The sequence below is a fragment of the Spermophilus citellus genome, assembly GCF_964194105.1.
Source record: "Spermophilus citellus genome assembly, chromosome: 1".
Lineage (NCBI taxonomy): Eukaryota > Metazoa > Chordata > Mammalia > Rodentia > Sciuridae > Spermophilus > Spermophilus citellus.
The window spans coordinates 70,445,318-70,461,837 of NC_138182.1; the positions used below are offsets into that span (position 1 = coordinate 70,445,318).

Sequence of the window (16,520 nt, forward strand, 5' to 3'; positions counted from 1 at the left end):
AAGACTGGACTGGCAGCATACAGATCTCATTGCCTGGTGAATGGTCACTAACCTTGGCCAGAAAGCTTCCCATTCTATGTTCCTGCTCAGGGAAGTTTCTCCTGCCCATGATGACACAAAGCCCACTTTAAGCTACTCTGTGAAAATGTCTGCTATTTGGACCCTTGCCTCAACTCTTCAAATTGGTTCCTTAAATATCCATTTCTGGCCTCCTTCAGTGACTCTTCGCTTTTGTATCTGCTCTCTGCCTTTGCTCTTGGTAAGCTCCTTGAAATCCTGCCAACTGCCTTAACTCTTTCTAGAAAAAAAAAAAAAAATATATATATATATATATATACACACACACACACACACACACACATATTAGTCAAAGTATGAAGCGTGACTTGAGCGTTAAAGATGTTAGTAATTAAGATGGGAATGGAATAAAAGAACTTGTGGACTGGGGATATAGCTCAATTGATAGAATGCTTGCCTTGCCTTACACAAGGCTCTGGGTTTAATTCCCAGCACCACAAGGTAAAAAAAAGAAAAGAAAAAACTTGTGAGACATTGTCTCAGTCACAACACTAGTGGACACAGAGTATCTCGGTGAATTAAAGTCAATGAAACCGATGTAGCAATGAAACTTCTGTAGCTTATGAATTAATCTTATTCAATAAGTCCTGTCACTGTGGAAAGACACAAATGAGCCTGGTCTACGCTAATGGCATAGCACGCTCAGGACATCAGAAGCCAAGCCGGATGTTTGCTTGGTGGCCAAAACAATGCGTATCACTGATCAATGATTAAAACTGGAGGTCCCGAGGCCTGGGCGGAATTCTCCTAGGGGCGGGACCAAAGCGCATTCCCGACCAGCAAAGTCTGGAAGCCACCACCACTTAGGGCTCCGGGGAGGACAGGAACCCGGTCCAGTCGTCGGCGCTTCGCTGGGAGAGCGTCCTGCGCTCCGAGGCGTCTCGCGCCCAGGACTTGGAGCGCGGCCGAGGCGGTGGGCGGCCGGAGTCGGGGTTCGCAGCTCCGCGCATGCTCGCCCGACAGGTCTCCGCGGCCGCCGGCTGGGGAGGCGCCGGAAGCGCTCGAGCCGCCTTATGGCGCTGACCGAGGGCGCCAGGCTGGGGGCCTGGGGAGCGCCGGGAGCGGCCCCGGGGCGCGCGCCTCGGCGCTGGGCGCTGGCGCTGCTCGGGCTGACGGCGGCGTTGAGTTGGCCGCGGGCCTCGGGCGGCCTCTCCCGCCGCCACTGGCCGGTGCCCTACAAGTGAGTACGACGGCGCGCGCGGGCGGGGACGCGCGGTCTCTGGGGCGCGCGCACGGCCGGGCTGGTGACAGGGGGAGAGCGCGTCGGGTGCTGAAGGGCTGGAACCCCGCGCCGGCGCGGGTGATGGGTCCGGCTTACCCGGCGGCGCGCAGGCGTCATTAGAACAAAGTTAAGGAGTGGAGTGTCGCTGTCGCCCTTTGCTCGCGGCCCCTGGGGCCCTTCTCCCTCTTGGACGTGGGGGCCAGAACTGGAGCAGTCTCAATTGTAGAAGAAACGGGGAGCAGTGTTACTTTATCGAGTGACTTGTAGATACTAGTTACTGCTTTTATCTAACTTATTTAACTGCTTAAAAAGTTTAAAGCATTTTGCATATTGCATTTATTACTTATTTCACACTCTGTCATTAGTACTGCATAACATTTGACACTATTTAGAGGTTGACCAACTTACCCAGGTATTCCCCGGATTTTGCAGTTTTAAGTACCCAAATCTGGGGTATCTCCGCCCTGAGTCCCAGGTAGTCCCAAACTGGGAAGGTTGGTCGCTTAATTTGCCACGTTCTTCACGCTGAAGGTAGGATGCTGGTCATAAATCGAGACCCGCAAACCTGATTTGGAGACTTTGACCTAGAGCAGTGTTCATACAACCTAAGACTGGTAAACAGCTACCTACGGACAGAAAAAGAAAACATGGATGTCAGCATCTGGCAGGGGAAGGACCAGCAGCTTTTGAATACACACACAGTTTTGCCGTGACAAACTGATGAATCAGATGCAGAATAACCTCACAGCCTCATGATCAGGAGCAGAGTTCTAGATTCTGACTTCTGGGGATCAATTCTGGTTTCACTGTGTGATCTTAGCAAAGTTACCCAGTATCTCTGGGGACACATAGAGAATGCAGAAAATAGGATGGTGGTTAGCACTTACCTTAGTGTTTTGGCAAGATTAACTCTACTAAATACCAGTAGTTTCAAGCCTAAACATTCATATATTCTGTGAGTGGAATGAATATTTTTGCTTGATATATGTGAAAAGAGGTTTAGGGTTTGTTTTAGCTAGCTATTGATCGTTGTGACCAAAAGACCCTACAAGAGCAACTTAGAAGAGGAAGAGTTTATTTGGGGCTCTCTGTTTGGAAGGTCTCAGTCCAAAGGCCAGCTGCATTCAGGGCCCATAATGAGGGAGCTCATCATGGAGGAAGGGCCCAGCAGAGGAAAGCTGCTCACCCTCATGGTAGGGTTAGGAAGCAGAGAGAGGGAAGGGGGAAAGGGGTGGTAGGGAAGATGCTGTTCCAGGGCATGCCTCAGTGACCAATCTTCTGCAGCCATGCCCCACCTGCCTATAGTTACCACCCAGTACCTTAAAACTAGGATGGACTGATAGGTTACAGTTCACTGCAAAAGGGAAAAGCTGGACATGGTAGCTCACACCTGAAATCCCAGTGGCTCAGGAGCTCAGGAGGATCACTAGTTCAAGGCCAGGCTCAGCAACTTAGCATGCCCTGAGCAACTCAGCCAGTTCCTAGTACCAGCAAATAAATATAAATATATATATATATATATATATATATATATATATATATATATATAATAAATATATATATATATATATATATATATAAAATTGTAAGTTTGTTCATAGGTAATAAGTAAAATATATGTTTATATTTATTCAATATGGTCAAATCTTTGTTTTTCCTTAAATGTTACTGACACTGAAATGAAAAACTGGACTTTAACATGTATGAGAACAACTAAATTCCTGTTAGAATCTAAGTTTATGGTTTCTCTTTTATTAGACGCTTTTCCTTCCGTCCAGAACCAGACCCTTATTGTCAAGCTAAGTACACTTTCTGTCCCTCTGGCTCACCAATCCCAGTTATGAAGAGTGAGGATGTCATTGAAGTCTTTCGATTACAAGCTCCAGTGTGGGAATTTAAATATGGAGACCTCCTGGGACATTTGGTAAGGATGCACCCTGATCTTGTAACATCGGTTGATTAAATGCCCTAGTTATTAAATTAATTGGAATAGTCACTATTCTAGTGGCTGCTTTTTTACCACAAATTCATTGATGTGCCTCCCAACAGTATTTAAAATGAGTTGTCAAATAGTTATGATCAGATTTTATAACCCTGACAGTAACAAATGCACATGCTTGAATCCCTTTTAATGTAATGACTCTGAATGCAACTTTTCTACCCAGCTCCTGGAAAATGAGAAGGTAGGAATCCCAGAAGAAGGGAAAGGGCAGGCAGTAGAAACCTCTTGATTTCTAGGTCCTATTGTGGGCATGTTTCCAGATTAGCACATCATCACCCTGAGATGTGTGTGGAGTTCCTTTCTGAGGCTGTGGCATGGGGGTGTCTTGTACTTACTCTAAGCTGTAAGAAAATTATGAGTGTGATGACAGCACACACCCCTACTACCTGAGATGAGAAGCCATGACCAAACCCAGAGTGGATGAGGGCTGAAGTTTAAGGGGCCACAGAGTGGACACAAGAATAGCGACACCAAAAGGGATCTCTGAACAAACAATTGTCCTACTTGATATGCACAGTGGTTCACCATGTTGTTGCGCATCAGGTTACCTAGACCCATGGCCACTTAACAGTTGCTCTCATAAGTTCATATCTTTACACAGAAAATTATGCATGATGCCATTGGATTCAAGAGTACATTAACTGGCAAGAACTACACAATGGAATGGTATGAACTTTTCCAGCTTGGCAACTGTACATTTCCCCATCTGCGGCCTGAAATGAATGCCCCTTTCTGGTGTAATCAAGGAGCTGCCTGCTTTTTTGAAGGAATTGATGATGTCCATTGGAAGGAAAATGGGACATTAGTTTTAGTAGCAACCATATCAGGTACGTTTCAAAACTGTGGCGGTATTTGAGGATTGCATCAATATCCAAATGAAAGGAATTACTTCCATTGAGGCATTTCAGTAATGTTCTACTCCTTAGAGGTCATTTGAAAAATGTACTTATAGAACCACTACACTTTGACCCAAACTAGTACTTGTGCAGAACTTCACCAATAGATAATGAGTAGCTTATCTCTGGCTCTATTCCATGTTAAACAATGAATGAAATAAACCACCTTGTACAATTAAATTAGACTTTCTAAATAAAATAGAAGGAAAAGGGAACCCAAACTTGCCTGATTAAAGAACCAATTGGCTGTGCCTGAAAAAAATTTTTAGTGACGATAAATTAAAATACCATCTTGAGGGGCTGGGGTTGTGGCTCTACAGTAGAGTGCTGGCCTAGCATGTGCAAGGTGCTGGGTTCAATCCTCAGCACCACATAAAAATAAATAAAGATATTCTGTCCAACTACACCTAAAATAATATTTTTTAAAGATATCATCTTTATGTTGAGAAATAATAATAGCTATTAATCACATGGACTTACTCTGGGCCTGGCCCTATTCTGAGTGCTGTACATGTACATCATTTATCATCACAACAATCCCATTATAGAGATATTATTATTTCCCTCATTGTACAGATAGGGAAACTGAGGCACAGATAGGTTAAAGTTTTACAGCTAAGTAAGTGGGGCTCCAGCCCTGCCAGCCCTCCAGCCCATAAACCATTCTCTTAACTTTGGTACATTGCCTCCCCAAATGTATATGATCTTATAAATTTGAGGCACTCTTAAGCAATTTAAATATTTTATCTCTGTGATTTTCTATTCTTTTGGGAAATGTTGGAATTTTGCATGTGTTGCATTGTGGGTTAGTGGTAAAAGGAATTCAACAGAACCTCATCAGTGTTTCATTAGGTGACAATGGGTCACAGTTTACCATGTTTTCCCATTGCCTCCCACATCAAATGCTACCTTTGCATTTTAGAAATAAGGGCTCACCCATAGCACTTAGAGAGGACTATATCCTAAACTGCTGTCTCCCCTAAAAGTGGAAACATCTGAAATGAAAGCACTGTTTGTGATAATAATTGTTCAGTGGATCCAAGGACTGGGGAAATGATCAGGCTTTCTACTTACATATCTTTTTTACAAATCATTTTAAGGTGCATTGACCTATAATTTGGTGGGAAAAGTAAAAACATCCTTTGTCCTTTCACAAATAAGGAATTGAGGCTGAACCAAGCAATGGTTGACCTACCTGTCTCTCAAGGTCATGAACTAAAAACATTATGCTATTTTCTAGTCCTTCCTCCTCCTTTCTAATTGATACATCCCAAACCATTCTAACAATATGAAAGTGCATCTCTTAGCAAAACTTTGTTTATAGTTGCTATTTCATTCCAAGCCAGTTCACATCTCTCCTTTCTCCATTTCCACCTACTTCATTATCTGAAGATTTCCCTTCTGTCATAACTTGATCATTTGAACATGTGACTACTCTTCTCTGTAATGTTTGTAGTGTGCTGTTACTTAAGACTTTTAAGTTGTCCATCTGTCTTGTAATTAATGCTTTCTGTAACCTTTTCTTCATGTTACAAAACAGTGTTTTGCAACACAGCAGTGGCTTAGTTCTTAGGTACAGTGATGGCTTTTCGAACTTGAATACTTAAGAACAGTGTCCCCAGTTCTAAGAAAACAGGCTTTCTATTACCCCATAGTTTTAACTCTGTGAAATTGATAAAGGCAACCACTCTGTTTTACAGAGCATGAAGTATTTATTTTGTGGTCTCAAGTCTGAATAAGCAAAGAAAGGTTTGCAAACAGCGCCAAAGTGAAATGTTGGGGCCCAGTTTTATTGGGCATTATAAATACCCAGATAATGGTTATGCCCATGCAGATTGCAGTATTTTTTAAGTATTTGTAAAGATTCTTCTTGTCAGGTACAAAGTGTTGGCAGGAGAGAAGGCTAACCATCCTGGTGACTGTGTAGTTTATGAAGTTGGCCAAAACCATTTCCCGTTCAGTTGATTCATGGGAAGAATTTGCATGGTAGTGGGGAGGCCATCAGTAGCTTCCTATCACCTATATATACAGGAAGAAAAGGGAAGTACCAAATATTGAAGGTGGGTGCTTCTCTTAACTAGCAGGCCAGCCTTCTCCAACAGTTGCTTCTCAGGCAACTATTCATGCTCTGTGCATGCCATGCTTTGTAACACTAAAGTTCAGCCTTTTCCCCATCTCAGTTTTTCTTATACTCTCTTTTACCCATTCTCCTTCTCCTCTTCCATAGTTTCTTCCTTGCTTCCTTTTTCTCTTTTGCCTCTGACTCTCAGGTTTGTTGAATAAGGTAAAGAAATAGAGCTGCTGCATTTGTTTAATCTTGACTATAGCTTAAATAATTATAGAAATAATAAGACTCTTTATATGCATATTATATCTAATGTTTATAATATAGCCTTGGCTTAAAGAATGGAATAAAAATTGGCTGAGATGAGATTCCTGTTGAAAGATTCAGCTTTGGAAGTTAAAAAAAAAAAAAATCTCTTACTTGTGTGTATCCACGATCTTAGGTCAGAACTTGTTTACTTAAAACGTCATTAGCTTTGATGTTCACATACTGTTCTTTTGCTTTTTTAACTAGGAAGCACATTTAACAAAATGGCAAAGTGGGTGAAACAGGACAATGAAACAGGAATTTATTATGAAACATGGACTGTCCAAGCCAGCCCTATAAAAGGAGCAGAGACGTGGTTTGAATCCTATGACTGTTCAAAGTTTGTGTTAAGGACATATGAAAAGTTGGCTGAATTTGGAGCAAAGTTCAAGAAGATAGAAACGAATTATACAAGAATATTTCTTTACAGTGGAGAACCTACTTATTTGGGAAATGAAACATCTATTTTTGGGCCAACAGGAAACAAGACTCTTGCTTCAGCCATAAAAAAATTTTATTACCCCTTCAAACCACATTTATCAACTAAAGAATTTCTGTTGAGTCTGTTGCAAATTTTTGACTCAGTGATTATGCATAGATGTTTCTATTTGTTTTATAATTTTGAATATTGGTTTTTACCTATGAAATTCCCTTTTATTAAAATCACATATGAAGAAATCCCTTTACCTAACAGACAGAAAACATTCACTAGTTTATAGAACTTTAACTCTACTACTCATTTTTTCCCTCCAACCACTAGCATATCACTTTTTCAAGGTACGATTTTTACATTTGTGGGTTTGTTAGCCTTTCTTCCTTGAGGCAGAAAGGTAAACTGTATATTGGCAGATTTGCAGCACATTAACATTTCAGAACTTTTTGAGAAAAAGCTGAAACCCTTATTATGTTGGCCAGAGTGAGCATGTTAAATGTCTTGATTTCAATTTCCAAGCCTTTGTTACTACTGAGAATTATGGTTCGTATTAGGTATGTAGATTCTTTGTTTTCAATAGTGACATTTTCTTGGTGGGAGCTACTTCTCTTGGTATATTTTTTCATTTAAGTGCTTTTTGGTAGTTTAGACTGACTTTATAGCTTTTATAACTTTTGCAACCAGGTATAATAATCTGGCTGCATTCCATTCACCTGGCTTTAAAGATTTGTTTAGCCACCTAAGCTGGAGTGGTTGTGCTTTTGGGTGTGATACAGTGTTAAAGAACAAAATTTCTGGATTTAAGCAGAGTAACATCTCTAACCCTTAGTTTCCTTCTCTCTAAAATGAATGTCATAAAAGATTATGTCAGGATTGTTACAAAGATTGAAGTCACTTTATATCTGGTGTAGGAAGTTCACAATGAATTGTAGCTGTAATGATTAATCAAAGAATAAAGTATCATCCTTTATCTTGCCTACTGTAGATTTCATGTCAGCCTTTTCCATCACCTAGACTTTGAGCTGATACTGTAATACTTCAGCAGTTCTTCAGACATCTGGGACACTGAAGTATCTGGCTGCAGCCATGTGAAAGTATCTCCCTTCTCCCACTCCTGTTATCAGTGCAGTGAAAGTGGGTGCACTTCCCAGAGACAGGACAGGTTTCTGTGAAGGATCTTCAAGTAGCTATGCTTGCATTAGGGCCATCAAACACACTCAAGGTTCTTTAAGTACGTTATGCTCAACTGTGTATTTATTTTTTAGCTCATGAAAAACACCAGTAAGTCGATAGAGTGATGATCAGAGAAAACAACCTGTTTAATATGTAAATGCACCAATTATATTATTCACTTTCAGCAAACACATGAGTGCTTCCTGAGAGGTGGTTAGTGCATTATCACTAAGCTCTCATAAAAAGCCTAATCATTGATATTACTTACCTGACCCAAATGAGAAAATTGGGGCTTAGACAGGTTAACTTCCTTTCCATGGCTACCTCACTAGTAGTAAGGGAGTCAGATTTTGAACTCAGGTCTGTTTTTCAGTTATATTCTTAACTGTAGCCCTTGAACCAGTGCCTGTCCACCAAATATTACTATTCTGTGGGGAGATGTAAGTATAGATATTGATAGGAAGCATTTAGAAACTCTTAAAGCTGTTTGATGGATATTTTTTCTATTTAATCTAATAAAAAATCTGGGGCTTGTATTTTGTATGTTTTTTTCTTATTTCTTTCACCTAGCATTTTTATTGCATTTTTGAAAAGTATAGGCACAAGTGTAAAGTAAAAACCCCATCACCACAGATACCTTGAGAAGCACTGCACTAAACCATTCAGCCTACTGCAGAGTTTACATAAAGACTTCCTCAAATACAGAGGGAGAACTTTCTTCCACTGCCTCACTTTCAGCCTATCCATTCACATTAATTAGTGCCTAAGCCATTCCTAACGATGTTGCCTTTTATGTACAGGAAAACTGGATCTTTACATTATCGCCATCTACTGGCTAACTCGGGCAACACCAATTTCTACAAATCTTAAAATTGCTATAATAAGTTATTTTGGATTTCTAGAACTGCACTGAAGTGACAAGCAAAGAGTCTAATACCAAGTTATATAATCACAGAGCTTGGCTCCACAGCAGAAACAAACAAGGACTTCTGTACTGGACCTTGACTTTTAAAGCAAGATTCTAATAGTAATGTTTAAAAAGCATTCAAGATATTTTGTTATTCCTAATATTAATCAATAAAGAAATTCTGTGAAAGTACTATAATAGATTCAGGTGGTGATAGCACAGAAAGCATTCATGTAACTATTTCCAAAAAATTAATCAAACCTGTCATGTAAATTATATAAGAAATAGAACTTTTAAGTAGAGATCATTTAAGAACATGCTTTCAAATAGCAGCTGGGAACAAGCCTGGGCACAATTTGCTGTTAATTTTGCTGCCCTTTGAGCTGCTATACAATTGTAACTTCTATTAATTTGTTAACAAAGGTACAAAATTTCCTCCAAGAGAAATGTCTTATTGAGATGTGAATATAAAAGCTATAGAATAAATGTACCCTCACTCATTAATCTGGCTTATAGGTAAGTTTACTCATAAAGTTCCATCTAAATACGGTTTCAGGTGAGACAGTCCAGAGGTGAAAATAACTACTGTAAACCCTCAATTAATATTAGGTTCTTAAAAATTAGAAAAAAATAAAATCACAACTTAAGGAAGTTTTATCGTTTTTAATACTTATATAAAATGATGAATTATCAGGGAGTAGTTCCTTTAAGATGACTTTATTTTTAAAATAAATTATTGGGAAATTATACTAAAAGCAATGTGCTAAAACCTCACATGCTTTTTTCCCTGTTCAAAAAAGTACTTGGGTGCCGCAGTCTGGCTGGGCACAATTCAGGAGCCACTTGTCAAAAGAAACTAACTTTATTTTTAGAACTACAAACGCAAAACAAAACAGCTCCTCAGGAAAAAACCCTCAGAGCCCAACTGCCACCACCGGCTTCCCACAAGCCTCTCACCCCCACACAACCCTCACCACCTCCCACAATCCTCCTGTTCTTGAGGCCGATTGGCTGGGTCGCGTGGGCGGAGCCAAAGAAGTCCCCCAATGAGCAGCTCCGTGGAGGAGCCAATCAGCTAGATGTTGCTGGGGCCGCTGTGAGCCAATCATCAGCTGGCAGTCTGAAGGGCAGGGAAACAGCCCAATGAACATCACCGCAGAGGAGCCAATCAGCTAGATGTTGCTGGGGCTGCTGTGAGCCAATCATCAGCCGGCAGCTGGAAGTTTGCTGGCAGCTGGAAGTTTGCTGGGGCCCCTTTGGCTGTGGCTCTCAACATCTCCCCCTCTCTGTTTAAACAACAAGCATGTGGCTTGGGGACTGTGCCTGCCTTAGGTTGTCCAATACTACATATGGTCCTTACCCGTCTTCGGATGAGCTGACCTCAGGGCGTCAGCCTCCTGTCTTAGGTTGGTACCATTGTAATTGGATCTTACCCGTCATTGACTACCGGTCCAGTATACAGCCACACCTGTGGAGAGGTCTTTGAAGCAGAAGGGAGGAAGATACACCAAGCCAACTGATGGCTCTTGTTGGAAAAATTGTACCACCGATGACATCATCAGCAAAAATACCCCAACACTACCACAAGTCGCTGCACCAACAGATAGTTCACAATGCATAGTCTAGGCAAGTCTAGGCAAGTTCTGCAAGTTCTGCACATAGTCTAGGCAAGTTCTGCAAGCAGTTCAGTGATGGCTGTTGCAGAAGCTGTAGATTAGTTTTATCTTTGTCTTCACCGGCACTGGGATGAAGATAGGAATTCTAGCAATAATGGCTAAAGAAAAAATTATGTAACATTCCAGAAGGCACTAAAAGAAAACAATTTTCTTAACAATTTACATTGTCTTCACTGGCACTGGGATGATGATAGGAATTCTGGCAATAATGGCTAAAGAAAAAATTGTGTAACATTCCAGAAGACACTAAAAGAAAACAATTTTCTTAACAATTTACATTATCTTGAAGAGAATTATTAAATATAATGAAAAGGTAAGGTGAGAATTATTAAATATAATGAAAAGGAAAGGTGAAAGTAAACAAACAGATCTGTTAACCTCCTTTTTTGTTTACATATTAAAACAATTCTTAATAGTTATTTATCCAATTTAAATTAAACCATTTAAATCACGTGAATAAAAAAAAAATTTGGATCCATTTTTTCATGAGCGCTCATCATATATGATATATGGACATACGTACATTAACACATATAACACAAAACACAAGTGTGCACACATAATATAATACATATAACTCATAACATAATAGTAAAGGCCTTATAACTTTTTACAGGTGAAATCTCCATTGCAATGTTTAAAAACTCTATAGTCAAAAAAAAAAAAAAAATAGAACTGATCAGCAAAACATTAACCTAGGTCTGTATGAGCTCAAAAAACAAAATAGAACTTCATGATATGGGAAAGGGCAATAATAAAATAGATATTGAAAAAAGCATCCTGGTTCTGTCGCAGATGTAAGGATAGCCAAATTGGAGTTTTGGATATCAGCTGTTATGGATTTGAGCCAAATCATCTTCTTTTTGGTCTGTAGAAATCGCTTTAGTTAATCTCTCTGGAATCCAAATCGGCTGCTGTTCTCCCTGTGGAAATACACAAACAGGCCCCTGACTCCAGACAATCACAGGGTCAGGATTTTAGTTAATCTTTCCGGAATCCAAATCGGCTGCTGTTCTTCCTGTGGAAACACACAAACAGACCCCCGACTCCAGACAATTACTGGGTCAGGACCTTTCCATTGTCCTGTTAGAATATCTTTCCAAAGTACCTTGGGCTTATGTACATTTTTTGGACACATATGCCTTTCTGCAGCACTAAGTCCTGATGAATCCAAATTTAAAAAGTTTAGAGTAAAAAGGGTTATTTTAAGTTTATCTTTGGGGAATATATACCCCTTACCAATTCCGTCTTTTTGCTTTAATAAGTACATTTTAATAGTTTGATGAGCTCTTTCAACTATGCCTTGTCCCTGTGGATTGTATGGGATTCCTGTAATATGAGTAATGCCAAGTGATGAGCAAAATTGTTTAAAAGAGGTAGAAGTATAACCAGGGGCATTATCTGTTTTTAACTGTTTTGGAATGCCCACAGTGGCAAAATTTTGTAAGCAATGAGCTATAACATCTTTAGTTTTTTCTCCGGCATGAAGGGAGCCCATCAAAAATCCAGAAGAAGTATCAACTGTAACATGCAAATATTTTAATTTTCCAAATTCTGGCAAGTGTGTGACGTCCATCTGCCAAATATGGTTAGGTATCAATCCTCTAGGATTGACTCCAAGATTAACTTGTGGTAAAAAGGTCACACAATTTTGACATTGTTTTATTATTTGTCTAGCTTGTTCCTTAGTTATTTTAAAACGCTTTTATAAAGTATTAGCATTGACATGGAACCTTTTATGAAAATTTATAGCTTCTTCTAGTGTAGAGAAAATATGTATGTCATGTGTAGTTTTATCTGCTAAATCATTGCCCAAACTAAGGGCTCCAGGCAATCCTGTATGTGCCCTGATATGTCCTATAAAGAATGGATATTTTCTGTCCCAGATTAAACTTTGTATAGTGGAAAACAAAGAGAAAACAGTAGAAGAAGGGGAAATCCTACCAGCATCTTCAAGGGATACTATAGCATTAACTATATACTGACTATCAGAAAATAAATTAAATACAGAATCTTTAAACATCACAAAAGCTTGTAATACTGCATTAAGCTCTACCTTTTGAGCTGATTGTTTGGGTACTAAAAATGTAAAAGTTTGATCAGGTGTAACTATTGCTGCTGTACCATTATTTGACCCATCAGTGAATATATTTGGAGCATTCATGATAGGTGTTTTTTTTGTCATTTTTGGAAAAATTACAGGATGCAATCACCAAAAAGACAATAAAGGATTACATGGTAAGTGGTTATCAAATGAAACATTAGATTTGCACATGATTATTGCCCAAGTATTTAACTCATTAGCTAATTCATCAATTTGATTCATAGTATATGGAGTAATAATTTTATTGGGAGAAATTCCAAATACTCCCTTTGCTGTTTTTATTCCTTTGAGTATTAATTGTCCTATAGCCTCAGGATACCTAGTAAGAATAGTGTTAGGAGAATAAGATAAATGTATCCATAATAATGGACCTTCTTGCCAAAATACTCCTGTAGGAATATTTTTTGTTGGTAGTACAATAAATAATAAAGGCAAACTTATATCAATTCTATCCAAATGCATATTTTCCATATGTTTCAATGATTTTTAATGCCTTTCTTGCTTCAGGCGTTAACATTCGGGGTGAATTTGGATCTGATGGACCTTTTAGGATATCAAATAAAGGTCCTAATTCTCCTGTTGGAATACCTAGATAAGGCCTTATCCAATTTATGTTTCCTAATAACTTTTGAAAGTCATTAAGTGATTTGAGTTGATCTACTCATATTTGAATTTTTGGCGGACGGACCATGGTTGAGGATAATAGAACTCCTAAATAATTAATTGGAAAATTTAATTGTACTTTATCTATTGCTATCTCTAGATTATAATTTTTTAATAAATTTGTAAGTGTGGCATAACATTCTAGCAATGTGTTTTTAGCTTTGTGTGCTAATAATACATCATCCATATAGTGAAATATTTGTAGTTCAGGATTTTGATTTCTAAGTGGCTGGATTACTTTGTTAACATAAATTTGACACATAGTTGGGCTGTTAGCCATCCCTTGAGGGAGTACTTTCCATTCATATCTCTGATCAGGACCTTCATGATTTAGTGCAGGGATAGTAAATGCAAAACGTGGACTATCCTCAGGATGAATTGGAATTGAAAAAAAACAATCTTTAATATCTATAACTAAAACATACCAAGTTTTTGGCAAAGCAGACAATTGAGGAATCCCCGATTGAGCAGGTCCCATAATGACCATTTCATTATTAATGGCTCTTAAGTCTTGCAATAATCTCCATTTACCAGATTTCTTTTTGATGACAAAAATGGGAGTATTATGGGGAGATACAGAAGGTTGTATATGTCCTTCCGCTAATTGTTGTTTGACCAGATCATGGGCTACTTGTATCTTTTCTTTAGTCAAGGGCCACTGAGGAACCCATACTGGTCTTTCTGATTTCCATGTAATTTTTATTGTCTCAGTGGCCCTTTGTGAAAATCCAACCCATGTCTGTCTGTTCCTTGATCTATTTGTATTGGTGCTGCTATACCTTGTTCTTGTTTTTCTAATCTTTTTCCTTTCCTAAAACCTTGTCTAGCCATAATAGTGGGTGCATTTTGATTGATGTTATTTGTTAATGTCAAACCTAATTGATCTAAGACATCTCGTCCCCATAAATTTACGGGAAGATGATCCAATACATATGGCTGTATAGTTCCTTCACATCCTTCAGGATCCTTCCAATCTAATACCATTGCACTTCTATCGGGATTATTTGCCACTCCTAGGCCTCGAAGCGTTTGAGTGGCTTGTTGTAATGGCCAATGTTTTGGCCATTCTTGACGAGAGATGATGCTAAGGTCTGCGCCTGTATCCAGTAGCCCATTAAATTCATGTCCTTGAATATTTAGTTTTAGCATGGGGCGAGAATCTAAATTTAAAGAAAGCATAGCCCAATCTACACCTGTGGAGCCTAATCCCTTGGAACCTCTTTCTACAGCATGACTGGAAAATTTATCATGTAGGCTTGGTATTATTAGTAACTGTGCTATTCTATCTCCTGGTGAAATTACTGATATACCCTTTGGAGAACTGGCTATAATTTTTATTTCACCTTCATAATCGGGATCAATTACCCCAGGACTTATCAAAAGTCCTCTTAGAGTAGAAGAGCTGCGTCCCAATAATAAGCCTACTGTTCCTTTGGGAAGAGGTCCTTTTACCCCTGTGGGAATGATTTGAACTCCCATCTCTGGAGTTAGTACTGATCTGGCGGAGGCGCAGATGTCCAACCCTGCGCTCCCTCGGGTTTGTCTGATGAGGGATCTGATGGACAATGTGTCCTGGGCACTACCCTGATGGGGTTGCTGGGTTCCTCCAGTGCTCCGTATATTTGTGGTTTGGGGCCCCGGAGCATTGGGGCCCCCTGTCCATTTTTTGGCAACGGAGCCCGATGCCTTTGTCCACGATATTGTGGATAAACACCTTGTCCTTGTTCGTTTTTTGATAATGGAGTACCTTCTATGGTGGTTTGAGAACAGCATTCATTAGCCCAATGTAATGGAGTACCCTCTATGGTGGTTTGAGAACGGCATTCATTAGCCCAATGTCTCCCTCTACGGCATCGTGGGCAAATACCCGGTATTCTACTCCTTTGATACCTAGTTTTGTTAAACCCTCCTCCTATGGGGCAATTCCTTTTAAAATGTCCTGTTTGTTGACAATTGTAGCATGTTTTTGGCCTGGTACATAAAGCCTGTTTTACTGCAGCTGCCACAATTTGCCCTTGTTCATTATTGTCTCTGGCATCTAAAGCCTGTTTTACTGCAGCTGCCATGACTTGCTCTTGTTCATTAATGTCTCTACATAATTTAATATATGTGTTTAAATCTTCCTGTTTCCATGGTCTAATGATATCTCTGCACCAACGATTCGCTTGGTCATAAGCCAGTTGTTTTATTAATGGCATTGCTTGTTCTGTATTCCCAAAAACTCTGGTAGCTGTTTGAATAAGCCTATCTACAAATTCAGCGTAAGGTTCATTAGCTCCTTGTATTATCTTAGATAATTGACCTTATAAACCTCCATGTCCTTGTAAAGTCTTCCATGCCTTAACTGCATCTACAGCAATTTGTGAGTATACGCCAGGATCATATGCAATTTGTTGCTGCCGATCCTCATAAGGTCCCTTTCCTAACAACATATCTAGATTTCTCTGAGAATAACCAGCTGCTGCATTTCGCCTAGCCGTCTCCTTGCAAAATTCCTCATTGGCAACCTTCCATAACAGGTATTGTCCTCCATTTAGCACAGCTTTACAAATATTAGCCCAATCTGCTGGCGTCATGTTTAAGTTGGTAATGGATTCGACCAAGCTTACAGTGAAGGGTGCTTGGGGACCATAGGTTGTTACAGCCTCTTTTAGCTCCTTCACTGTTTTGAAATTTAAACCCTGGTAAATTTGCTGCCCTCCTACCTCAAATACGTTTTTAATACTTATATAAAATGATGAATTATCAGGGAGTAGTTCCTTTAAGATGACTTTATTTTTAAAATAAATTATTGGGAAATTATACTAAAAGCAATGTGCTAAAACCTCACATGCTTTTTTCCCTGTTCAAAAAAGTACTTGGGCTAGCCAGGTTTGTTTCTAGCATTTTCTTTACCCTTTATTGTCCAAGTTGCTTTCTGTTCTTGAAATTGTCCTTTCTAGACTTTCTGTTTAAAAGAGGATATTAGGCTCGGGTCGTGGTTCGGTGGTAGAGT

General features: G+C 39.4%; 1 protein-coding gene across 1 annotated transcript; it reads left to right on the forward strand.

The window, feature by feature from the left end:
• Positions 1 to 851: 851 nt before the first annotated feature.
• Positions 852 to 8,334, forward strand: CLN5 (CLN5 intracellular trafficking protein). Its single transcript, XM_081295600.1, has 5 exons — positions 852 to 1,258; positions 3,059 to 3,224; positions 3,904 to 4,129; positions 6,777 to 7,642; positions 7,687 to 8,334. The coding sequence occupies exons 1-4, from the start codon at positions 1,092 to 1,094 to the stop codon at positions 7,286 to 7,288; spliced, it is 1,071 nt and encodes a 356-aa protein (XP_081151726.1). The 5' UTR covers positions 852 to 1,091; the 3' UTR covers positions 7,289 to 7,642; positions 7,687 to 8,334.
• The last annotated feature ends 8,186 nt before the right edge of the window (positions 8,335 to 16,520 follow it).

What these genes read in the sequence shown, in the direction of transcription:
- CLN5 (XM_081295600.1), top strand. Translation starts at nt 1,092, where the DNA reads ATGGCGCTGACCGAGGGCGCCAGGCTGGGGGCCTGGGGAGCGCCGGGA. An exon ending in GAGACCTCCTGGGACATTTG is followed by an intron (nt 3,225 to 3,903) that starts GTAAGGATGCAC and finishes ATCTTTACACAG; the next exon opens with AAAATTATGCATGATGCCAT. An exon ending in TTTAGTAGCAACCATATCAG is followed by an intron (nt 4,130 to 6,776) that starts GTACGTTTCAAA and finishes TTTTTTAACTAG; the next exon opens with GAAGCACATTTAACAAAATG.